The 24,493-nt window shown below is 51.0% G+C and overlaps 1 protein-coding gene across 11 annotated transcripts in view; it reads left to right on the top strand.

Annotated features, from left to right (window-relative positions):
• The first annotated feature begins 7,304 nt into the window (after nt 1–7,304).
• The window catches only part of IL12RB1 (interleukin 12 receptor subunit beta 1), a 28,544-nt gene continuing 11,355 nt past the window's right edge, over nt 7,305–24,493 (top strand). For 10 of the 11 annotated variants that reach the window (XM_033196670.1, XM_033196671.1, XM_033196676.1 and 7 more), the window contains exons 1-10: nt 7,305–7,530; nt 9,560–9,619; nt 11,121–11,235; nt 12,001–12,170; nt 15,928–16,067; nt 17,961–17,991; nt 18,418–18,537; nt 20,620–20,702; nt 21,849–22,086; nt 23,785–23,952. In XM_033196670.1, coding sequence (XP_033052561.1) covers nt 7,326–7,530; nt 9,560–9,619; nt 11,121–11,235; nt 12,001–12,170; nt 15,928–16,067; nt 17,961–17,991; nt 18,418–18,537; nt 20,620–20,702; nt 21,849–22,086; nt 23,785–23,952 — 1,330 coding nt within the window. In that variant the 5' untranslated portion in view covers nt 7,305–7,325. The remainder of the gene's footprint in view (nt 7,531–9,559; nt 9,620–11,120; nt 11,236–12,000; nt 12,171–15,927; nt 16,068–17,960; nt 17,992–18,417; nt 18,538–20,619; nt 20,703–21,848; nt 22,087–23,784; nt 23,953–24,493) is intronic. The other variant, XM_033196677.1, reaches the window with a different exon arrangement.

The following is a 24,493-nucleotide window of genomic DNA, read 5'->3' on the forward strand; positions in this document are numbered from 1 at the left end:
TCTCGCTCTGTCACCCAGGCTGGAGTGCTGTGGCCAGATCTCAGCTCACTGCAAGCTCCGCCTCCCGGGTTCACGCCATTCTCCTGCCTCAGCCTCCCGGGTAGCTGGGACTACAGGCGCCGCCACCTTGCCTGGCTAGTTTTTTGTAGTTTTTAGTAGAGACGGGGTTTCACCGTGTTAGCCAGGATGGTCTCGATCTCCTGACCTCGTGATCCACCGGTCTCAGGCCTCCCAAAGTGCTGGGATTACAGGCTTGAGCCACCGCGCCCGGCAATTCTTGTGAGTTTCTATGCACCCATCAAAACTCTCCTCACATGTCTCTGTAAGTGATATCCGGAAGTGTGGTGGTTGAATTTTTTTCTTGGTAACCTCCTGTGTCTTCATTAAAACATCCTCTAATCTGTTCAGGAGCTGTGGCTCATGCCTGTAATCCCAGCACTTTGGGAGGCTGAGGTGGGAGGATCACTTGAGACGAGGAGTTTGAGACCAGCCTAGGCGACATAGTGAGACCACATTTCTTTTTTTCTTTTTTCTTTCTTTCTTTCTTTTTTTTTTTAGACAGAGTTTTGCTCTTGTCTCCCAGGCTGGAGTTCAGTGGCACAACCTCTGCCTACCAGGTTCAAGTGATTCTCCTGCCTCCACCTCCTGAGTAGCTAAGATTACAGGTGCATGCCACCATGCCTGGCTAATTTTGTATTTTTATTTTATTATTATCATTATTATTTATTTATTTATTTTTTATTTTTATTTTTTTTGAGACGGAGTCTCGCTCTGTCGCCCAGGCTGGAGTGCAGTGGCCGGATCTCAGCTAACGGCAAACTCCGCCACCCGGGTTGACGCCATTCTCCTGCCTCAGCCTCCCGTGTAGCTGGGACTACAGGCGCCCGCCACCTCGCCCGGCTAGTTTTTTGTGTTTTTTAGTAGAGATGGGGTTTCACCGTGTTAGCCAGGATGGTCTCGATCTCCTGACCTCAGGTGATCCGCCCGTCTCGGCCTCCCAAAGTGCTGGGATTACAGGCTTGAGCCACCGCGTCTGGCCGTGAGACCACATTTCTACCAAAAACTTAAAAAAGATTTTTAAAAAATTTGGCCGGGAGTGGTGGCTCAAGCCTGTAATCCCAGCACTTTGGGAGGCCGAGACAGGTGGATCACAAGGTCAGGAGATTGAGACCATCCTGGCTAACACAGTGAAACCCCGTCTCTACTAAAAAATACAAAAAACTAGTCGGGCGAGGTGGCAGGCACCTGTAGTCCCAGCTACTCGGGAGGCTGAGGCAGGAGAATGGCATGAACCCGGGAGGCGGAGCTTGCAGTGAGCCAAGATCCAGCCACTGCACTCCAGCCTCGGCGACACAGTGAGACTCCGTCTCAAAAAAAAAAAATTTTTTTTAAATAATAACTGGATGGTTGGGGGTGGTGGCTTACACCGGTAATCCCAGCCCTTTGGGAGGCCGAAGCCAGCAGATCACTTAAGGTCAGGAATTTGAGACCAGCCTGGCCAACACGGTGAAACCCCGTGTCTACTACAAATACAAAAATTAGCTGGGCATGGTGGTACACGTCTATAATCCCAGCTACTAGGAGGCTGAGGCAGGAGAATTACTTAAACCCAGGAGGCAGAGGTTACAGTGAGCTGAAATCGCATCACTGCACTCTAGCCTGGGTGACAGAGCAAAACTCTGTCTCAAAAGTAAAAAAAAAAGAAAAAGATATCAAAGCAGGGCATGGTGGCATAGGCCTGTGTCTCCGCTATATCGGAGGCTGAGGTGGCAGGATAGCTTGAACTTGGGAGGTTGAGGCTGCAGTGAGCTATGATTGTGTCACTGCACTCCAGCCTGGGTAAGAGAGTGAGACCCTGTCTCAAAGAAAAATAATAATTAAACATCTTCAAATGATCCCCCAGAGGCACTAGAAAGTTCTGATTGAATGATGAAAATTGTTCTTGTTGATGAGTGATGCCTACAAGTTTTTTAAATGAACAAATGTATTTTCTGCTGGCTAACTCCTATGTATCCTTCAACACCCTCTTTAGATGATCCTCAGTGGCATTAGGGTATCTCGACCACATGGAGGGACGCTTGGCCCTCCTCCTCAGGCTGAAGGTCTCTCTCCCTGAGAAGAAGGCAGAAGCTGAGGAGGTGGGGAAGTGCTGTGGTTCCTCCCATCATGTTTTCCGGGGCCCCCATGACTCGATCCTTCCTGTTTCACCCTCCCCCGTGTCTGTGGGGCATCTGAAAGTGGGGCAGCCCTGGGAGCTTATCTCAGATGAACTTCTGGGGCAGCTGGATGGGGCCATAAGGGGCCCACAGGGCCTCCTGGCAGGCCTAGAGAGGAAGGGAAGGAGGTGGGCATGCCAAGATACGGCAAGGGGAAGGTGGAATGTGGCGAACTTCAGAGGGAGTGTCAGGTTGTGACTTCAATAAGGGGAGAAATACCACTTCACCTTTGTGTGGGGTACCCTGCCAGCTCACACACCTGCCATGGCTCCCTACTGCCCTCGGAGAAAGGCAGGCCCTTTAGCTTGGCACTCGAGGCCCCAGCCCATCACCCCACAGAACCCCAGATCCACTGTGTCCATCTTGGTGGTCCCCAAAGCACCTCCTCTGGACTTTTGGCTCTGCTGTGGCCTCTGCTAGAGATGCCCTGTAATTCTGTAAATACTAGCTCAAGTGTCCCTCCTCCAGGCAGCCCTCCCTGCTCTACTTTAGGGCACCCGGCCTCCATCTGTCCCTGATCCCAAGGGGCTGGGGCGTCTGTGTCCAGCTTTTCACCTCCCTGGCCCTGTATCTCCCTCCCTTGATGTTTTTCCAGCAGCCGCCAGGCAGAGGCCACTGGGGAACAACAATGACTAATCACACTGGCCAGTGGGTGGACAGCGCTCACTGCGAGCCAAGCCCTCCTGCATACTCACAACAGCCCATTTTGCAGGTGGAAAAGATGAGGCCTGGGAGGGCCAAGCTCTGCGGGGGTGGGGGAAGCCCTGAGGCACGGTCTCCACTCTGGAAGGGGCAAAAGTGTACTCCACGAGGGTTGGTTTGAATCCATCTCTTCATCTCCAGCTGGGGTCTCAGGTGGTCTGAGTGTCCCTGGACTCAGTTTCCCAATCTGTGAAATGGGGCAAGTGAAGGACTCTCTGGGAACTGCTGGAGTCGGGAGGGTCTCAGGATGGTCAGAAAGGGGCCGTGACTTTCCTCTGATCTCTACCTGTTTCCTCCACCTTTCTTGTTATTTTTTGAGACAAAAAATAACAAAAATTGTTTTTATTTTTTGAGCCCAGCCTGGGCTCTGTGGCCCAGGCTGGAGTGCAGTGGCGCAATTAGAGCTCACTATACTCTCGACCTCCCTGGCTTAAGCCTCAGTCTTCCAAGTAGCTGGGACTACAGGTGCCTGCTGCCACGCCCAGCCAATTATTTTTTATAGAGATGAGGTCTCACTATGTTGCCCAGGCTGCTCTTGAACTCCTAGCCTACAGCGATCCTCCTGCCTTGGCCTCCCAAAGTGCTGGATTATAGGCATAATCCACCCTGCCTGGCTTCCTCCATCTTTATGTATCTCTCTATCTCTGTCCTTTCTCTGTCTCTGCCCCTCCCCCAGGCCTCACATATCCATCCCCCAGCAGACCCTGGCCTGGGCCCTGGGGCCAGAGAAGGCTGTTCTGTATGGGGTCACAGGGTCCCCGTCCCCAGTGTGCCAGGCCCAGGACACTGAGTCTTTGTCCCCAACTTGCTGACCTCATAGCCTGCTGGGCGCCTGACCCTGGCCAGCTCAGCTGCCCCTAGGGGCCAGGCTTCTTGAAGGAGGGACCTCCTCCCAGGAGGCTGAATTGTGTGGCGCGACCCTGGCCGCTTGAGCCTCAGTTTCCACAGATGCTCACCCCCCAGAAGAGACCCTCCCTGTCTCCCTCTTCAGTGCCCCTGGACTCTAATAATGTTTCTTTTTTCTGTAGATGCGTCTCACATAACCTAAAATTGATCTTTTTTTGTTTTTGAGAAAGAGTCTCACTCTCTCACACAGGCTGGAGTGCAGTGGCATGATCTTGGCTCACTGCAACCTCTGCCCCCTGGGTTCAAGCAATTCTCCTGCCTCAGCCTCCCGAGTAGCTAGGATTACAGGCGCCTGCCATCACACCCGGCTAATGTTTGTATTTTTAGTAGAGACTGAGTTTCACTATGTTGTCCAGGCTGGTCTTGAACTCCTGACCTCAAATGATCCACCTGGCTTGGCCTCCCAAAGTGCTGGGATTGCAGGAGTGAGCCACCTCGCCCGGGCCGGAAATTCATCATTTTAAAGCAAACGATTCAGTGACATTTAGCACATTCACAGTGTTGTGCAACCACCACCTCTATCTGGTTCCAGAACATTTGCATCACCCCAAAAGGAAACCCCGCATACATCACCAGTCACTTCTCACTCCCGCCTCCCCCCAGCCCCTGACAACCGCTCAGCTACTGTCTGCCTCTGTACATTTGCCTATTTTGGATGTTTTATATAAGTGGAATCATACAATGTGTGCCTTTCCCGTCCATCTTCGTCCACCCAGCATGATGGGTTTTTTTTTGTGTGTGGCTTTTTTTTTTTTTTTTTTGATATGGAGTCTCACTCTGTCACCCAGGCTGGAGTGCAGTGGCGTGATCTCGGGTCACTGCAACCTCTGCCTCCCAGGTTCAAGTTTTTCTATCTGCCTCAGCCTCCCAAGTAGTTGGGATTACAGGCACATGCCACCATGCCCAGCTAATTTTTGTATTTTTAGTAGAGACAGGATTTCACCTTGTTGGCCAGGCTGGTCTCGAACTCCTGACCTCAGGTCATCCATCCATCCCGGCCTCTCAAAGTGTTGGGATTACAGACGCGAACCACCGCGCTCGGCCCAGCATAATGTTTTTGAGGGTTCATCCACGCGGTAGCTTGGATCAGAGCTTCTCCACTGACATTTAGAGGCTTTGCCGACAGTGGGGAGGGAGGGGCAGGAAATGAAATACTCAGAGGCTAAGAAATGGAACATGGGGCCGGGCGCGGTGACTCAAGCCTGTAATCCCAGCACTTTGGGAGGCCGAGACGGGTGGATCACGAGGTCAGGAGATGGAGACCATCCTGGTCTACACGGTGAAACCCCGTCTCTACTAAAAAATACAAAAACTAGCCGGGCGAGATGGCGGGCGCCTGTAGTCCCAGCTACTCGGGAGGCTGAGGCAGGAGAATGGCGTAAACCTGGGAGGCGGAGCTTGCAGTGAGCCGAGATCGCGCCACTGCACTCCAGCCTGGGCGACAGAGCTAGACTCCGTCTCAAAAAAAAAAAAAAAGAAAGAAATGGAACATGGGCGGTGGCTCACGCCTGTAATCCCAGCACTTTGGGAGGCTGAGGCGGGCGGATCACGAGGTCAGGAGATTGAGACCATCCTGGCTAACAAGGTGAAACCCGGCGTCTACTAAAAATACAAAAAAAAAAAAAAAAAAAAAAAATTAGTCGGGCGAGGTGGCAGTCGCCTGTAGCCCCAGCTACTTGGGAGGCTGAGGCGAGAGACCGGCATGAACTGGGGAGGCGGAGCTTGCAGTGAGCCGAGATCGTGCCACTGCACTCCAGCCTGGGGGACAGAGCGAGACTCTGTCTCAAAGAAAAAAAAAAAAAAAGAAATGGAACATGGGGAAAAACTAAGTTGCAATCTCTTAAATGTTTTTTTTTTTTTTTTTTAGAGGCAGGATCTTTCTCTGTTACCCAGGCTGTAGTGCAATGGCGTGATCATGATTCACTGAAGCCTCAACCTCCTGGGTTCAAGCCATTCTCCCACCTCAGCCTCCCGAGTAGCTGAGAATACAGATGCGTGCCACCACGCCTGGCTAAGTTTTAATTATATCTATATACATATCTATCTATCTGTATATCTATCTATCTATCTATCTATCTATCTATCTATCTATCTATATATAGAGAGAGAGAGAGAGACAGAGTCTCACTCTGTTGCCCAGGCTGGAATGCAGTGGTGCAATCTCAGCTCACTGCAACCTCCACCTCCTGTGTTCAAGCGATTCTCCTGCCTCAGCTTTCCGAGTAGCTGGGATTACAGGTGCCCGCCACCACACCTGGCTAATTATTGTATTTTTAGTAGAGACAGGGTTTCACCATGTTGGTCAGGATGCTCTAGATCTCCTGACCTCGTGATCCACCTGCCTCGGCCTCCCAAAGTGCTGGGATTACAGGCGTGAGCCACCACGCCCGGCCTAACTTTTTATTTTTTATAGAGATGGGGTCTTGCCATGTTGCTCCAGCTAGTCCCAAACTCCTAGGTTCAAGTGATACTCCCACCTCGACCTCTCGAAGTGCTGGGATTAGAGGGGTGAGCCCAGGTGCACAAGACTGGAGCTTGGCATATGGGGAGGTGGGCATTTTGGGGGGCCAGCAGCCAGCATGCTGCAAGCTCTTTGTAACAATTTGTTGGAAGGATGAACTCAGGCCATCCAAGAACACTGCCCTCCTTCAGCTCTTGAGTCTCAGACTCAGAAGTTGGCGAGCCACTCGGTGTGGTGGCTCATGCCTGTGATCCCAGAGCTTTGGGAGGCCAAGACGGATGGATCATTTGAACCCAGGAATTTGAGACCAGCCTGGGCAACATGGCAAAAATCCCCTCTCTAAAAAACAAAAAATTCAAAAATCAGCTGGGCATGGTGGTACATGCCTATAAGTTCCAGCTCCTGGGGAGGCTGAGGTAGGAGGATGGCCTGAGCCTGGGGAAGTTGATGTTGCAGTGAGCCGTGACTGGACCACTGCATTCCAGCCTGGGTCAGAGATCAAGACCCTGTCCCAAAAGAAGGAAAAAAAGAATTTGGCAGCTGGGCAAGGTAGCCCATGCCTGTCATCCCAGCACTTTGGGAGGCTGAGGCAGGCGGATCACTTGGGGCCAGGAGTTGGAGACCAGCCTGGCCAGCATTGTGAAACCCCGTCTCTACCAAAAATACAAAAATTAGCCGGGTGTTGTGCCAGTTGCCTGTAATTTCAGCTACTCGGGAGGCTGAGGCAGGAGAATCGCTTGAACCCGGGAAGTGGAAGTTGCACTGAGTGGAGATCATGCCACCACACTCCAGCCTGGGTGACAGAGCGGGGCTCCATCTCAAAAAAAAAAAAAAAAAATCGGCTAGAGAGGGCCAGGGACCTGATCAAGTGCATGGAACCACAGGTGGCCCATGGGGCTGGCATCTGGGTGTTCAGTTCAGGTCTGGGCAGAGCCCCTAGAACCCTGACTTGCTCCAAAGGTGAGTCTGTGGCCACCACCATCACCACCACCACGGAGCTGACTTCCTGGGTTTCTCTTTCGCTTTGACTTGCCCTAGGGATGGGCTGTGACACTCACTTTTTTTTTTTTGGTCTTTTTCCCTTGTTCAGCTTCAATGTGTTCCGGAGCGGGGACGGGGTGGCTGAACCTCGCAGGTGGCGGAGAGGCTCCCCTGGGGCTGTGGGGCTCTGCGTGGATCCAATGGGGCCGCTGGTGACCTGGGTGGTCCCCCTCCTCCTCCTCTTCCTGCGGTCCAGGCAGGGTGGTGAGTCCCCCGACCCTGGCATGGTGGCTCGTCTTGCTGGGGGGAGGCACGTGTATATGTGGAGAGCTGTGGGCCTGCTGTGTGGGTTGGTTTCATCTCTCTGTGCCTCAGTCTTTCCTGCTGTCAAATGGGAGAGGGGCAGTCATGGCTTCTGGGATCGAACTTAGACATCTTTCCTCCGGTCTTGATTTTTCTCTTCTGTGAAATGCACTAAATCTTTTCCACCACCTCCCCGAGTTCAGTGAGAAAAAAAACTAACGAAGGAATGAATGAAAAGCAAGTATGTATCTAATAGGTATACATAGTATAGTATCTTATGTATGTAGTTTACAATAGATAGACATATATAATATAATGTATACAATTGTCTCTGTATTTGTGGGGCAATGGTTCCAGGACCCTCTGCAGATACCAAAATCCAAGGATGCTTAAGTTCCTGATATAAAATGGTGAAGTATTTGCATATAACCTATGCACATCCTTCCATATATGCTTTTTATTTATTTATTGAGATAGGGTTTCACTCTGTTGCCCAGGCTGGAGTGCAGTGACCTGATCATAGCTCGCTGTATCCTTGACCACCTGGGCTCAAGTGATCCTCCTGCCTTAGCTTCTTGAGCAGCTGGAACTGCAGACGCACACTACCGTGCCAGGTTAATTTTTTTGGCGCGTACTTTTTACAGAGACAGGGTCCCAGTGGCTGAAGGAGGTCGCTGCCTCCTGGGGAAATGTTATTAATTATTGCCCCGACTGCTAGTGGGCCAAGTGTGCTTGCCTGGGCCAGCCCTGGCAGGCCTCTCCTTGCCGTGCACTCTCTACTGTCTCTCCCCATGCTGGCTTCAGACACTGGTGCCACCCCAGGCACACCTCCACTTCTCTCTGCCCTCCAGACTGTTGGTCTTACTGTTCTTTCCTGCTGGGGGGACCTCCTGAGAGTGTCTCCCAAATATGCATCTCAACCTCTGAGGACTAAAGGGCGGTGGATGAATGGATAGACAGGTGGATGGGTGGGTAGGTAAATGATGGATGGATGAATTAATAAATACATGGAGGGATGGATGAATGGATGGATAAATGGGTGGATGGTGGGGTGTATGGATAGATTAATACATGGATGAATGGATGGATGGGTGGGTGTATGGATGAATGAATATATGGATGTATGGATGGATAGATTGGTGAGTAGATGGATAGATGGATGGTTGGGTGAATGGATACTGGATGAATGAATGCATGGATGCATGGATGAATACACGGATGGATGGGTGAATGGGTGGATGGTGGGGTGGATGGATGGTGGGGTGGATGGATGAATGGATGGGTGAATACATGGAGGGATGGATGAACGGATGGATAAATGAGTGGATGGTGGGGTGGATGGATGGATTAATACATGGATGGATGGATGGATGGATGGCTGGATGGGTGGATGGATGGTGGGGTGGATGAATGAATGGATTAATATGTGGATGGATGGATGGATGGTGGGGTGGATGGATGGATGGATGGGTAGATAGGTAGATGGATGAATGAATACATGGATTGATCGATAGATGGATGGGTAGATGAGTGGATGGATGGATGAATACATGGATAGATGGGTGGATGGGTGGATGGTGGGGTGGATGGATGGATGGATGGATGGGTAGATGGGTAGATGGATGAATGAATACACGGATGATTGGATAGATGGATGGGTAGATGGGTGAATGGATAGATGAGTACATGGATGGATGGATGGGTAGGTGGGTGGGTGGATGGATGGATGGATGGATAGATGAATGCATGAATTCATGGGTGGATGGATGGGTAGATGGTAGACAGATGAATAAATACATGGATGGATGGGTAGATGGGTGGATGAATACATAGGCAGATGGATGGATGAGAGGTGGTAGGTGGGTGCATATATGGGAAGGTGGGTGGGTGGGAGGGCTGATGATCACTTGGGTGTAGACCCCAAGGCCGAGCCCTTCTCCCCACACAGTGCAAGGCCAGGGATGTCATTATGCCTTCATTGCCTTTGCAGCTGCCTGCAGAACCAGTGAGTGCTGTTTTCAGGACCCACCATATCCGGATGCAGACTCAGGTTCGGAGCAGTTCCTCATTGTTGGCTGAGGATTATGTAGGGCTCTACCTGACCCCATCCACAGCAGCCCCTCCCATGGCCTCTGCCACCCGGCCGAAGACCCAGCCCCGCCTGTGGTCTTGGGAGACCCCACCCCACCACCTGCTGGCCCATTCTCAACAGGTTCAAGGTGCCCTGGAACAGCCAGCCGCCTCTCTGAACCTCATCACTTCCCTAGCATGGTCTCAGGGCTGGTGTCTATGTCCGTTCAGATTGGTCGGTACATGGGAGAAAGTACCTTTTAAGCATTTTGAAGCCGCCCCCCACCCAATAAATTATTGGAACATTTTATTTATTTATTTATTTATTTATTATTTATTTGTTTGCTTGTTTGTTTTTTCTTTTTGAGACGGAGTCTCGCTCTGTCGCCCAGGCTGGAGTGCAGTGGCATGATCTGGATCCACTGCAAGCTCTGCCTCCAGGGTTCACACCATTCTCCTGCCTTAGCCTCCTGAGTAGCTGGGACTACAGACGCCCGCCATCACACCCGGCTAATTTTTTTGTATTGTTTTTAGTAGAGACGGGGTTTCACCGTGTTAGCCAGGATGGTCTCGATCTCCTGACCTCATGATCCACCCGCCTCGGCCTCCCAAAGTACTGGGTGCTCACAGGCATGAGCCACCTCGCCTGGCCTATTTATTTATTTTTGAGACAGAGTCTTGTTTTGCTGCCCAGGTTGGAGTGCAGTGGCCTGATTTCAGCTCACTGCAACCTCCACCTCCCAGGTTCAAGCCATTCTCTGGCCTCAGCCTCCCAAGTAGCTGGGAATACAGGTGCCCGCCACCACAACCGGCTAATTTTTGTATTTTTAGTAGAGATGAGGTTTCACCATGTTGCCCAGGCTGGTCTCGATCTCCTGACCTCAGGTGATCCACCCGCCCCAGCCTCCTAAAGTGCTAGGATTCCAGACATGAGCCATCGCGCCCGGCCATGTTGTTGGAACATTTATGCTCATAATGCACCCTGCAAAGGGTCTGACACTGAGCAGACACACCGTCCATTCTCTTGTTTGATAACCATTTACTGAGCACCTTCTATGTGCGCACATGGATCTAGACACAGGGGGCTGTGAGCTCAACTGACTTTCCAAGACCACAGCCTAGTGGAAGAGATAGACAATAGGCAAACAAATGTCTATACTGCATGTGATGATGTGTTTTGAAGAACCAGAGGAGGGAAGCTGGGGCCCAGGGCACCCCCCCCCCAAAAAAAACAACACCAGAAGGAGGGTGAGGAATAGAGAGGGAGGTGGCAGTACATCTGGCCTCTTTGAGGATGAGTTAGAAGGCTGAGGATTCCGAATAGGTTGAGGCGAGAGATGGCGGGAGATGAGGTAGGAAGGACGCAGGGAGGGTTTAGGCTGAGGTAACACTGAAAGATGTAAGCATCACAAAGATTTGTCCTGGGCACAAAGACCCCTCCAGACTCTGGTCTGTTCCCAAGCCTACAGGATCTCTTCCAGGCTCAGCCTCGGGCCCTAGGGACCTGAGCTGCTATCGGATATCCAGTGCTGGTTACGAGTGTTCCTGGCAGTATGAGGGTCCCACAGCTGGGGTCAGCCACTTCCTGCGGTGCTGGTGAGGACCCCTCTACCGTTCCTAAACCCTCACCCACCATCCCACTCTTGCTCCAACCCCCTCTGGTGCCCCTACTCTCGGATGTGTGATCTTGGCTGGGTCAACACTCCTTCCTGGGCTTCTGTTTCTCATCTAAGAAAAAAAGGTTGGAGGATTGTGGTGGGGGGTGGTCAGCGAGGGTAGGCATCCCAGGGTGGGTGGCCATGAGGGTCTCTCTAGTCCTTCTTTTTTCTTCACCCTTTCACTTACCCATCCATCCATCCATCCTTCCATCCATCCATCCATCCATCCATCCATCCTTCCATCCATCCTTCCATCCATCCATCCATCCATCCATCCTTCCATCCATCCTTCCATCCATCCATCCATCTACTTGTTTCTTTTTTCTTTTTTTGAGACGGAGTCTTGCTCTGTTGCCCAGGCTGGAGTGCAGTGGCATGATCTCAGCTCATGGCAACCTCTGCCTCCCGAGTTACAGTGATTCTCCTGCCTCAGCCTCCTGAGTAGCTGGGACTATAGGCACACACCACCGCGCCTGCTAATTTTTGTATTTTTGTATTTTTTAGTAGAGACAGGGTCTCACCATGTTGGCCAGGCTGGTCTTGAACTCCTGCACTCCAGCCTGGGCGACAGAACGAGACTCCATCTCCAAACAAACAAACAAACAAACACCAATAAAATGATGCCGGGATTTGATGCACTAAGTCGGCTGTGGGGTCCACCAGGACCCCAGACTCGGCACTGACACCCTCCTTCCTGCTGCAGCCTTAGCTCCGGGCGCTGTTGCTACTTCGCCGCAGGCTCAGCCACCAGGCTGCAGTTCTCCGACCAGGCCGGGGTGTCTGTGCTGCACACTGTCACACTCTGGGTGGAATCCTGGGCCAGGAACCAGACAGAGAAGTCTCCTGAGGTGACCCTGCAGCTCTACAATTCAGGTAGCACCTTGTTCTCCCCGCTGTCCCTTTTTTTTTTTTTTTTTGAGGCGGAGTCTGGCTCTGTGGCCCGGACTGGAGTGCAGTGGCCAGATCTCAGCTCACTGCAAGCTCCACCTCCCGGGTTTACGCCATTCTCCTGCCTCAGCCTCCCGAGTAGCTGGGACTACAGGCACCCGCCACCTCGCCCGGCTAATTTTTTTGTATTTTTAGTAGAGAGGGGCTTTCACTGTGTTAGCCAGGATGGTCTCGATCTCCTGACCTCGTGATCCGCCCGTCTCGGCCTCCCAAAGTGCTGGGATTACAGGCTTGAGCCACCGCGCCCGGCCCCCGCTGTCCCTTTTATACCCAGAGGCCATCAGGCTGCAAGGCTGGAGCTGGAGGGGGATTCCTGGCCCCTGGCAAGGGACTTGATACTACTAGCCATTGTCACTTCATGTAGTGTTACACAAACACTATTGTGACAAAGCAGTCTTTCATGGTCCTCTTACTAATCCCCTATTCCTGGGCACTTAGGCTGCTTCTGGTTTCTCTCTGCTGTCCATAATGCTGCCGGGACCTGCTTGGGTTCTTAATACCTGTTCTCACGACTCAACATCATGTATTTGTCCGGGCGCGGTGGCTCTCACCTGTAATCCCAGCACTTTGGGAGGCTGAGGTGGGCGGATCACGAGGTCAAGAGATCGATAACATCCTGGCCAACATGGTTAAACTCCATCTCTACTAACGATACAAAAATTAGCCAGGCGCAGGCCACGCACGCCTGTAGTCCCAGCTACTGCGGAGGCTGAGGCAGGAGAATCATTTGAATCCAGGAGGCAGAGGTTGCAGTGAGCTGATATTGAGCCACTGGACGCCAGCCTGGCGACACAGTGGGACTCCATCTAAAAAACAACAGCAACACACACAAAAAAGGCAAAACATTTGCCTGGTGTGGTGGCGCGTGCCTGCAATCCCAGCTACCCAGGAGGCTGAGGCAGGAGAATGGCTTGAATCTGGGAGGCAGAGGTTGCAGTGAGCCGAGATCACACCACTGCACTCCAGCCTGGGTGACAGAGCAAGACGCTGTCTCAAAGAAAAAAAGAAAAGAAAAGAAAAGAGTGAAGGAAATCATGTCATTTGCCACAACATGGACAGAGCTGGAGGACATTATGCTGAGTGAAGTTAGCCAGGCACAGAAACAAAAATATTGCATGATCTCACTTACATGTATAATCTTTAAAAAAAAAAAAGGCGAATATCTAGACACCAAAAGTAGAACCGTGGTTACCGGGGATGGGGAGAAGGAGGAAATGGGGGAGATGTAGGTCAAAGGAATAAAATTGGCTGTTACACAGCATAAATAAGTCTCGAGTTCCAATGTACAGTACAGAACTATAATTAAAAATAGCATATTGTATACTGAAAATTTGCTAAAATAACAGATTTTAGGGCTGGGTGCGGTGGTTCATGCCTGTAATCCTAGCACTTCAGGAGGCCAAGTTGGGAGGATCACCTGAAGTCAGGAGTTTGAGACCAGCCTGACCAACATGGTGAAACCCCGTCTCTACTAAAAATACAAAAATTAGCCGGGTGTGGTGGCAAGCACCTGTAATTCCAGCTACTTGGGAGGCTGAGGCAGGAGAATCGCTTGAACTTGGGGGATGGAGGTTACAGTGAACCAAGATCACGCCACTGCACTCCAGCCTGGGTGACAGAGCGAGACTCTGTCTCAAAAAAAAAAAAAATTAGGTGTTCTTATCATACACCAAAAAAGTAATTATAGAAGGTGATGGATATGTATATATATATATTTAAGAGATGGGGTCTTGCTATGCTGGCCAGGGTGGTTTTGAACTCCTGGGCTCAAATGATCCTCCTGCCTTAGCCTCCCGAAGTGTTTGGAGTATAGATGTGGGCCCCTGTGCCTGGCCATGGATATGTTACATTGCTTACTGTAGTAATCATTTCACTATGGATATGTACATCAAACCATCATACCTCTTAAATTTATACAATGATATAATAAAGAATCAGGGCCGGGCGCGGTGGCTCAAGCCTGTAATCCCAGCACTTTGGGAGGCCGAGGTGGGCGGATCACGAGGTCAGGAGATCGAGACCATCCTGGCTAACATGGTGAAACCCCGTCTCTACTAAAAAAATACAAAAAACTAGCCGGGCGAGGTGGCGGGCGCCTGTAGTCCCAGCTACTCGGGAGGCTGAGGCAGGAGAATGGCGTAAACCCGGGAGGCGGAGCTTGCAGTGAGCTGAGATCCGGCCATCCGACAGAGCGAGACTAGGTCTCAAAAAAAAAAAAAAAAAAAAAAAAAGAATCAGGCAGGGTATGGCCGCAGTGCAGCAAGACTAATTTATGCTAATTTATGTCTCTCTTTAGGTCAAGTTCCTTGAAACGGATCTAAAAACTAAGTACAATTTCCTTGAGAGTTCTAAAAAAAAAAAAAAAAAAAAAGAGTTGGCTGGGCACAGTGGCTCATGCCTGTAATCCCATCACTTTGGGAGGCCGAGGCAGGCGGATCACCCTCAAAAGACAGACACTTTTGTGAATTGCTTGTCAGAATCGATTATCCTCTGCCAAGGATAACACCCGGGCGGGTGTTAATATTTTAAAGATATCTTCACTAGCAGGATACTGTGTATCAATCTTTATTAAAAATTACTTATTTGGCCGGGGGCGGTGGCTCAAGCCTGTAATCCCAGCACTTTGGGAGGCCGAGACGGGCAGATCACGAGGTCAGGAGATCAAGACTATCCTGGCTAATACGGTGAAACCCTGTCTCTACTAAAAAATACAAAAAACTAGCCGGGCGACGAGGCGGGCGCCTGTAGTCCCAGCTACTCGGGAGGCTGAGGCAGGAGAATGGCGTAAACCCGGGAGGCGGAGCTTGCAGTGAGCTGCCATCGGGCCACTGCACTCCAGCCTGGGTGGCAGAGCAAGACTCCGTCTCAAAAAAAAAAAAAAAATTACTTATTTATTTTTAAATTTTAATTTAATTTAATTTATTTTTTTGAGACGGAGTCTTGCTCTGTCACCCAGGCTGGAGGGCAGTGATGTGATCTCGTCTAACTACAACCTCTGCCTCCCGAGTTCAAGCGATTCTCCTGCCTCAGTCTCTCAAGTAGCTGGGATTATGGGCGTCCACCACCATGCCTGGCTAATTTTTGTATTTTTAGTAGAGACGGTGTTTCACCATGTTGGCCAGGTTGGTCTTAAACTCCTGACCTCAGATGATCCACCCACCTTGGCCTCCCAAAGTGCTGGGATTACAGCCATGAGCCACTGTGCCTGGCCATATTTGTTGATTTTTTAGAGACAAAGTCTCCCTCTGTCTCCTAGACTGGAGTGCAGTGGTGCGATCAGGGCTCACTTCAGCCTCAACCTCCTAGGCTCAAGTGATCCTCCCATCTCACTCTCCTAAGTAGCTGGAACCACAGTCATGAACTACCATGTCTGGCTAATTTTTATGTAGAGATGGGGGTCTCACTATGTTGCCCAGGTTGGTCTCGAACTCCTGGACTCAAGTGATCTTCCTGCCTTAGCCTCCCAAAATGCTGAAATTACAGGGTGAACCACCATATGTGGCTTGTGTATAAATCTTGACTCTTTGAATCATAGTATACCAGTCTTAGCTGGGACCTGAAAGGTGTCCGCTAATTCATATTTAGGGATTCAGTTGCTTACCCTGGACCGGGTGGATTTTCAGGGCCCATTAACTCACATACGTGTGGGCTGCCCCTCGCCAATCCCTGCCTCTGCTTCCAGTTAAATATGAGCCTCCTCTGGGAGACATCAAGGTGTCCAAGTTGGCTGGGCAGCTGCGTATGGAGTGGGAGACTCCGGATAACCAGGTCGGTGCTGAGGTGCAGTTCCGGCACCGGACGCCCAGCAGCTCATGGAAGTTGGTGAGTTTATTTCCCAAGTCCAGGGTGGACACGGGCCTCTCCAGGGCACCTTCACCCCCAAATCAGTCTCACCGTCACTGCGTCTGTCCCTGCTCCCAACCAACCCCACTCTAGCCTCTCAGGTGGTTTCTTCTTTTTCTTTTTTCTTTTTTTTTGAGACGGAGCCTTGCTCTGTCGCTAAGGCTGGAGTGCAGTGGCACGGTCTCAGCTCACTGCAACCTCCACCTCCCAGGTTCAAGCGATTGTCCTGCGTCAGCCTCCCGAGTAGCTGGGATTACAGGCAAGCACCTGCCACCACGCGCAGCTAATTTTTGTATATTTAGTAGAGACAGGATTTCGCCATGTGGGCCAGGCTGGTTTCAAACTCCTGATCTCAGGTCATCTGCCCACCTTGGCCTTCCAAAGTGCTGGGATTACAGGCACGAGCCACCGCGCCTGGCTCCCACTAAAATGTTTTAAAATAATTTTTTTCTTGTGGAATAATCTTCGATTTTCAGAAATGTTACTATAGGCCGGGCCCGGTGGCTCAAGCCTGTAATCCCAGCACTTTGGGAGGCCGAGACGGGCGGATCACGAGGTCAGGAGATCGAGACCATCCTGGCTAACACAGTGAAACCCCATCTCTACTAAAAATACAAAAACTAGCCGGGCGAAGTGGCGGGCGCCTGTAGTCCCAGCTACTCGGGAGGCTGAGGCAGGAGAATGGTGTAACCCGGGAGGCGGAGCTTGCAGTGAGCTGAGATCCGGCCACTGCACTCCAGTCCCGGCGACAGAGCGAGACTCCGCCTCAAAAAAAAAAAAAAAAAAAAAAAAAAAAAAAGAAATGTTACTATATAAACTAGTGCAGAGAACGCCCATATACCCCTTACCCAAACTCCTCTAAATGTTAATGTCTTACATAAACTCCAGGCATTATTTGAATGTCACCAATTTTTCCAGGAATGTCTTTTTTCTGTTCCCAGATTCAATACAGGATCCCACATTGTGTTTAGTAAAAATAATTATTAATTTTTAAAATTTAGTTATAATAATTTTTTACTGCTTTATGTTTCTAAAAAAGGTTTGAACCTAGAGAAGGTTCTCTAGTAATTAACTATAGAAATAATCCCTGATTATTTCTTTAATTATATAAATAATTAAAGGTATAGTCTTTAATTTATTTTTTTTTTTTTTTTTTTTTTTTTTTTTTTTTTTTTTTTTTTTTTTTTTTTTTTTTTTTGAGAGGGAGTCTTGCTCTGTCTCCCGGGCTGGAGTGCAGTGGCCGGATCTCAGCTCACTGCAAGCTCCGCTCCCGGGTTTACGCCATTCTCCTGCCTCAGCCTCCCGAGTAGCTGGGACTACAGGCGCCCGCCTCATCGCCGGCTAGTTTTTTGTATTTTTAGTAGAGATGGGGTTTCACGTATGAGCCAGGATGGTCTCGATCTCCTGACCTCGTGATCCGCCCGTCTCAGCTCCCAAAGTGCTGGGATTACAGGCTTGAGCCACCGCGCCCGGCCTATAGTCTTAATTTAAAAAAATTTAGCCAGGTGCGGTGGCTCACACCTGTAATCCCAGCACTTTGGGAGGCCGAGTTGGGGTGGGATTGCTTGAGGCCAGGAGTTTGAGACCAGCCTGGGCAACATGGTGAAACCCTGTCTCTACCAAAAATGCAAAAATTAGCCAGGTGTGATGGTGCGTGCCTGTAGTCCCAACTACTCAGGAGGCTGAGGCAGGAGGATCACTGAGCCCTGGGAGATTGAGGCTTCAGTGAGCCATAATTATGCCACTGCACTCCAGTCTAGATGACAGAGTGAGACCCTGTCTCAGATAAATAAGTAAATAAATAAATAATTGTAAAACAGCAAATATTTTTCAGCATTAAAACGCAAAAGAATGAATACGTTCTTATTCTAGGGTGACTGCGGACCTCAGGATGATGACACTGGTGAGAATAATAATAGTAATGACAACAACAGCTGCAACAAGTTGGCATTAATTGAGCGCCTACTGTATGCCAGGTCCAATGCTGAATTTTTTGTATGCCTCTTACTCTGCCCCATAGTTCAGTATTGGATTATTTCCATATTCCAGGTGGGGAAACAAATCAAGACTTGGAGGGGGTAAGAAGCCTTTGGCCAAGGTCATGACCCAAGGGATGGCCATGACCGGGACTTGAACTGAGGACAGGGATGGATGTGGGTGATCCTGGAGGCCCTAAGAGGACAGGGCCTGGCCTGCTTCTGCTGAGCCCCCAGGACCCAGCACATGGCTCTGTACACAGTTGGAGCTCGATACGTGCATGATGGCTAAGTGACTGGTGCCAAGTCCTGGACAATTCTTACAGCCTGATGTTTGATCTGCTTCTCCCCAGAGTCCTGCCTCTGTCCCCTGGAGATGAATGTGGCCCAGGAATTCCAGCTCCGACGGCGGCGGCTGGGGAGCCAGGGGAGTTCCTGGAGCAAGTGGAGCAGCCCTGTGTGTGTTCCCCCTGGTAAGATCACTCCGGGCACAGGAACAGGGGCAAGCGTTAGAAATAAGGCAGCAGCTGGAGGTGGTGGTGCACCCCTGTAGTTTGAGCTGCTCAGAAGGCTGAGGCGGGAGGATCACTTGAGGCCAGTGATTTGAGACCAGCCTGGGCAACGTAGTGAGACCCCATCTCTAAAAAATAAAATAAAATGGGGCCGGGCGTGGTGGCTGATGCCTGTAATCCCAGCACTTTGGGAGGCTGAGGCAGGCGGATCACTTGAGGTAAGGAGTTCGAGACCAGCCTGACTAACACGGTGAAACCCCTTCTCTACTAAAAATACAAAAGTTAGCTGGGGATGGTGGTGGGAGCCTGTAATCCCAGCTACTTGGGAGGCTGAGGCAGGAGAATCGCTTGAACCCTGGAGTTGGGAGTTGCATTGATCGGAGATCACGCCACTGCACTCCAGCCTGGGCGAAAGGGCCAGACTGTCTCAAAAAGTAAAATAATAATAATAATAATAAAATAAGATGGAAAAAGAAATAAGGCAGCAGGTATTAGAAACAAGGTGGTAAGTGTTAGAAATAAGGCAGAGGGAGAAATGGGTGCTCAAACCCTGACAATGTGGCATCTGGTCTTGCTGCACTCACTTTAGGGTTTTTTGTTTTGTTTTGTTTTGTTTTGTTTTTGAGACGGAGTCTCGCTCTGTCACCCAGGCTGGAGTGCAGTGGCCAGATCTCAGCTCACTGTAAGCTCCGCCTCCCGGGTTTACGCCATTCTCCTGCCTCAGCCTCCCGAGTAGCTGGGATTACAGGCGCCGCCACCTCGCCCGGCTAGTTTTTTGTATTTTTAGTAGAGACGGGGTTTCACAGTGTTAGCCAGGATGGTCTCGATCTCCTGACCTCGTGATCTGCCCGTCTCGGCCTCCCAAAGTGCTGGGATTACAGGCTTGAGCCACCGCGCCCGGCCGATTTTGTTTTGTTTTAAGACAGTGTCTTGCTCTGTCACCCAGGCTGGAGTGCAGTGGTGCAATCTTGGTTCACTGCAACGTCTGCCTCCCAGGTTCAAGTGATTCTCCTGCCTTAGCCTCCCAGGTAGGACTACAGGTGACCGCACCCTCACCCAGCTAATTTTTTTTTATTTTTAGTAGAGATGGGGTTTAACCATGTTGGCCCGGCTGGTCTCGAACTCCTGGCCTCAAGTGATCGTCCCGCCTTGGTCTCACAAAGTGCTGGAATTCCAGGCGTGAGCCACTGCACTCCGCCCACTACAGAGCTTTATCAAGTGAGAATCATCAGGCTGAACCTCACAGTGTCTCAAGGACAATGTCACCTACAGGTGGCAGGGTGTACTAAATGGCTGCTGCCCTGACCCTGGGTAACAGGGAAATGAGTGGGAGGGTTTCAAATCATGCAGAAAGACCTAGTGCTGTGGTTTATGCCTGTAATCCTAGCACTTTGGGAAGTTGAGGCCTGAGGGTTGTTTGAGGCCAGGAGTTTGAGACAAGCCTGGGAATCAAAAGGAGACCCTGTCTCTAGTCTATAAAACAACAGCAACAACAACAAAACCCTGCAGAGAAATACATTTGCATTCAAAGAGAAACTTAGAGGCCAGGCGAGGTGGCTCATGCTTGTAATTCCAGCAGTTTGGGAGGCCGAGGCAAGCAGATCACAAGGTCAGGAGTTCGAGAACAGCCTGACCAACATGGTGAAACCCCATCTCTACTAAAAATAAAAAAATTAGCCAGGCGTGATGGTGCACGCCTGTAGTCCCAGTTACTCGGAAGGCTGAAGCAGGAGAATCGCTTGAAACCGGGAGGCAGAGGTTGCAGTGAGCCAGGATCGCATCATTGCACCCCAGCCTGGGCGGTAGAAAACAAACGAAAAAACAAACAAACAACAAACCTTAGACAACATAAAATTACAGGTGGCAGTTATCCCTGGGGATGCGAGCGGTGTTAATTTTTCTTCCTCCAGTTTTTTCTCTTTTCTGCAATTTGGGGCAGCAAGGGATTTTCACTTTGTGAATGTGGAGAATCCATCATTTACAAAGAAAACATCCATCAGTCTTTCCTCCCAATTCATCTGGTTGGTTTGGTTCTGATTGCAGAAAACCCCCCACAGCCTCAGGTGAGATTCTCAGTGGAGCAGCTGGGCCGGGATGGGAGGAGGCGGCTGACCCTGAAAGAGCAGGTAACGGGGCTGTCACAGGGCTGTGGGGTGGCCTGGGATGGGGAGCAGGAGGCAAAAGGCTGGAGGCCGATGAGCAAGTGGGAGATGGAGGGAGGAGAGAAGTAGAGGTGGCAGTAAGTGGGCAGATTGTGGGTTTAACTCCAAAGGTCATAGGGAGCCACGGAGTGTGTGTGAGCAGGGGAGGGACATGACTGGACTCAGATGTTCACAGGCTTTCCCTGGCTCCTGTGTGAGAAACAGAGTGTGTGGGAATTGCACAGAAGCCAGAAGGCCAGGAAGGAGACAATGATGACTGCATTTGCCTGGGTAGCAGGTTATTGCTTTAAGTCCCAAAATAGGCCGGTGCGGTGGCTCACGCCTGTAATCTCAGCATTTTGGGAGGCCGAGGCGGGTGGATCACGAGGTCAGGAGATCGAGACCATCCTGGCTAACACGGTGAAACCCCTTCTCTACTAAAAATACAAAAAAAAAATTAGCCGGGCGGGGTGGCGGGCGCCTGTAGTCCCAGCTTTTTGGGAGGCTGAGGCAGGAGAATGGCGTGAACCCGGGAGGCGGTGGAGCTTGCAGTGAGCTGAGATTGCGCCACTGCACTCCAGCCTGGGCGACAGAGTGAGACTCTGTCTCAAAAAAAAAAAAAAGTCCCAAAACAACCCATTAAGTGCATTCTGATTAGCCCCATTTTACAGAGAGGGAAACTGAGGCACAGAGGGACTATTTCTGTTGAGACAAAACTGGCAAATATTCCACTCATTGGCTTTACCATAGTCGTCTTAGCCAGGTCCCTAATGGGCTGTTACTATAAGGCTGTAGCAAAAATCCTTTACTTCCTATGTTCCTCTAACTCAAATTCCTTTCCTAAGGAAAAATGTTCTGCTTGAGGTAACTGGGTTAAAGATGGAAACATTTTTTTTCCTGAATGTCAGTGGGTTTTGTCAATTTCCCGCTTCCCCCAAACTAGATGTGTGCTGGCGGTGAATGGCTGTCCACTTTGCCAGCATTGAGGTTTATTATTTTTTAAATTTTTGATGCATGTTATCGACTCTGGCCTTTGGCCAAGTCTGTCCTCATAGGCTGTGTTCTGCTGTCTCCCTATGGGATGATGAATGTGATCAGGTCCCCACGAGCTGTCTTTCATACTCCTGACAGCCAACCCAGCTGGAGCTTCCAGAAGGCTGTCAAGGGCCAGCGCACGGAGCTGAGGTCACCTACCAACTGCAGCTCCACATGCTGTCCTGCCCGTGTAAGGCCAAGGCCACCAGGACCTTGCCCCTGGAGAAAATGCCCTATCTCTCGGGTGCTGCCTACAACGTGGCTGTCATCTCCTCGAACCGATTTGGTCCTGGCCCAAACCAGACGTGGCACATTCCTGCTGACACCCACACAGGTGCCTCCTCTGGGTGGGGAGGGCGGTATGAGGGCCCCTCAGAGCTGAGCACCTACTCTGAGCCTCAGCTAGACCAGGGTGAGAGGAGTGAAGCAGAAAATTTTAAAGCAGTGCCTAATTTAGGGGTATATCAAAAATTCAGTAATCAGCCGAGTGCAGTGGCTCATGCCTGTAATCCCCATGCTTTGGGAGGCCAAGGCAGGTGGATCATTTTTAGTAGAGATGGGGTTTCACCACGTTGGCCAGGCTGGTCTCGAACTCCTGACCTCAGGTGATCCGCCTGCCTTGGCCTCCCAAAGCATTGGGACTACAGGCGTGAGCCACCATGCCAGCCTAATTTTTGTATTAAAAAGTAGAGATGGAGTTTCACCATGTTGCCCAGGCTGGTCTCAAACACCTGCCCTCAGGTGATCCACCTGCCTCAGCCTCTCAAAGTGCTGAGATTACAGGTGTGAGCCACCGTGACCGACATACTATTATTATTTTTGAGCTAGGTTCTCAGTCTGTTGGCAGACTGGAGTGCAATCATGGCTCACTGCAGCCTTGAACTCCCAGACTCAAGTGATCCTTCTGCCTTAGCCTCCGGAGTAGCTGGGACTATAGACGTGCACCACCACACCTGGTTAATTTTTAATTTTTATTTTTTGTAGAGACGGGTCTCCCTATGTTGCCCAGGCTGGTCTCGAACTCTTGGGCTCAAGTGATCCACCCATCTCCACCTCCCAAAGTGCTAGGATTACAGGTGTGAGCCGCCACACCCAGCCTGGTCCCATATCATAGTGAAATGGTGCCTGTAAAATTCTCAGCATTGGCTTGGCACATGCAGTCGGTACTCAATAAATGGCTGTTGCTATCCCCAGAATTGCAAGCAGTATCCATCTCTGACATTCGTGCAGACACCCTGGCGGGAGGGAGTGGGAGAGATTTGCCCAGGGACTGAGTGGGTGTGTGCTCGTGCTTCTGAGTTTGGCATGAAATCACCAGTGGGGCCAGTCAGGCCGGGGAGGCCTGGTCTTGCATCTCACTCTCCGCCCAGGCGAGGCAAGCAGTGGGCGGCCAGGTATCTGCCGCAGCCGGAGACGCCTACAAGGCTGGAGGTGGGTGTAATGGCAGTACAGGAAGCCCTCATGGTGAATATCCTGGTAAGGAGACAGCAGTTAGGCTGGAGGAGGACTCAGCTCATTCAAACACCATCTGCTGACTGGATGCGGCGGATCACGCCTGTATCCCAGAACTTTGGGAGGCCAAGGCAGGTGGATCACTGGAGGTCAGGAGTTTGAGACCAGCCTGGGCACACGGTGAAACCTCGCCTCCACCAAAAAAAAATTAGCCGGGCATGGGTGGCACGTGCCTGTAGTCCCAGCTACTCGGGAGGCTGAGGCAGGAGAGTCGTTTGAACCCGGGAGGAGGAGGTTGCAGGGAGCCAAGATCATGCCACTGCACTCCAGCCTGGGCGACAGAGCAAGACTCTGTCTCCAAAGAAAAAAAACAAAAAAAAACCAAATGCCATCTGCTACCCACTTTGTGCCTGGCTCCCTAGGCAGCCTCCAGTGCAGGGAAACAGCCAAACACAGACACCCCTGGCCTGTAGGGTCAGAGGTATAGACGAAAGGGTGGGAGAGAGGCTGCAGGAGCCAGAGAAGGGGGCTGGGGAGAGGGACGGCAACTGTCTGATGGGTCTCTCCCCTCTCCTTCCAGAACCAGTGGCTCTGAATATCAGCATCGGAACCAACGGAACCACTGTGTATTGGCCAGCCCGGTCTCAGAGCACGACGTACTGCATTGAATGGCAGCCCGTGGGCCAAGACGGAAGCCTTGCCACCTGCAACCTGACGGCGCCTCAAGACCCGGATCCGGCTGGAATGGGTAATGGCCTAGAACGGCCTGCCTCTGCTCCTCCTCTGTGCCCTCCCTTTTAGCTCCTGGTGGGTTCAAACCTGCAGGGAAGGCACATAGCCGGTGTCTAAGCCCAGAGAGGTGTTGCTGCTTACTCGAGGTAGGGTCATACAGGTCATACAGAGGTAGGGACAGGGTGAGGTTCGGAGCCTCTCACCCATATGGGTCTGGAACCTCCTGCTGGCATCCTGAGCTCAGTTCCAGGCAGATCGCACACCTGTAGGTAATGAATCTCACATCCTAAGATGTTTGTTAAATATTCAACTGCGCCAGGGAAGGTGGCAGTTCGTGAGATGCTGGTGGCAAATTAATGAGGAGTCTTTAGGGAAAGGGGGGGACTGTGAGTCTCAGGTAGACTCTCATTCTCCTGCTTCCTGCTCTGGGCCTTGCCAGAGCCCCAGAAAGCCCCAACCTCAGCCTGTTCCTTGAGGAATTCACAGCCCGAGGAGACAGAACTGGACACGGAACCCCTGACCCCATCGGCCTGGCAAGGTGGCTAACGCCTATAATC

This window comes from Trachypithecus francoisi, unplaced genomic scaffold, assembly GCF_009764315.1.
Source record: "Trachypithecus francoisi isolate TF-2019V2 unplaced genomic scaffold, Tfra_2.0 Lachesis_group5, whole genome shotgun sequence".
In the NCBI taxonomy this organism is placed as follows: domain Eukaryota; kingdom Metazoa; phylum Chordata; class Mammalia; order Primates; family Cercopithecidae; genus Trachypithecus; species Trachypithecus francoisi.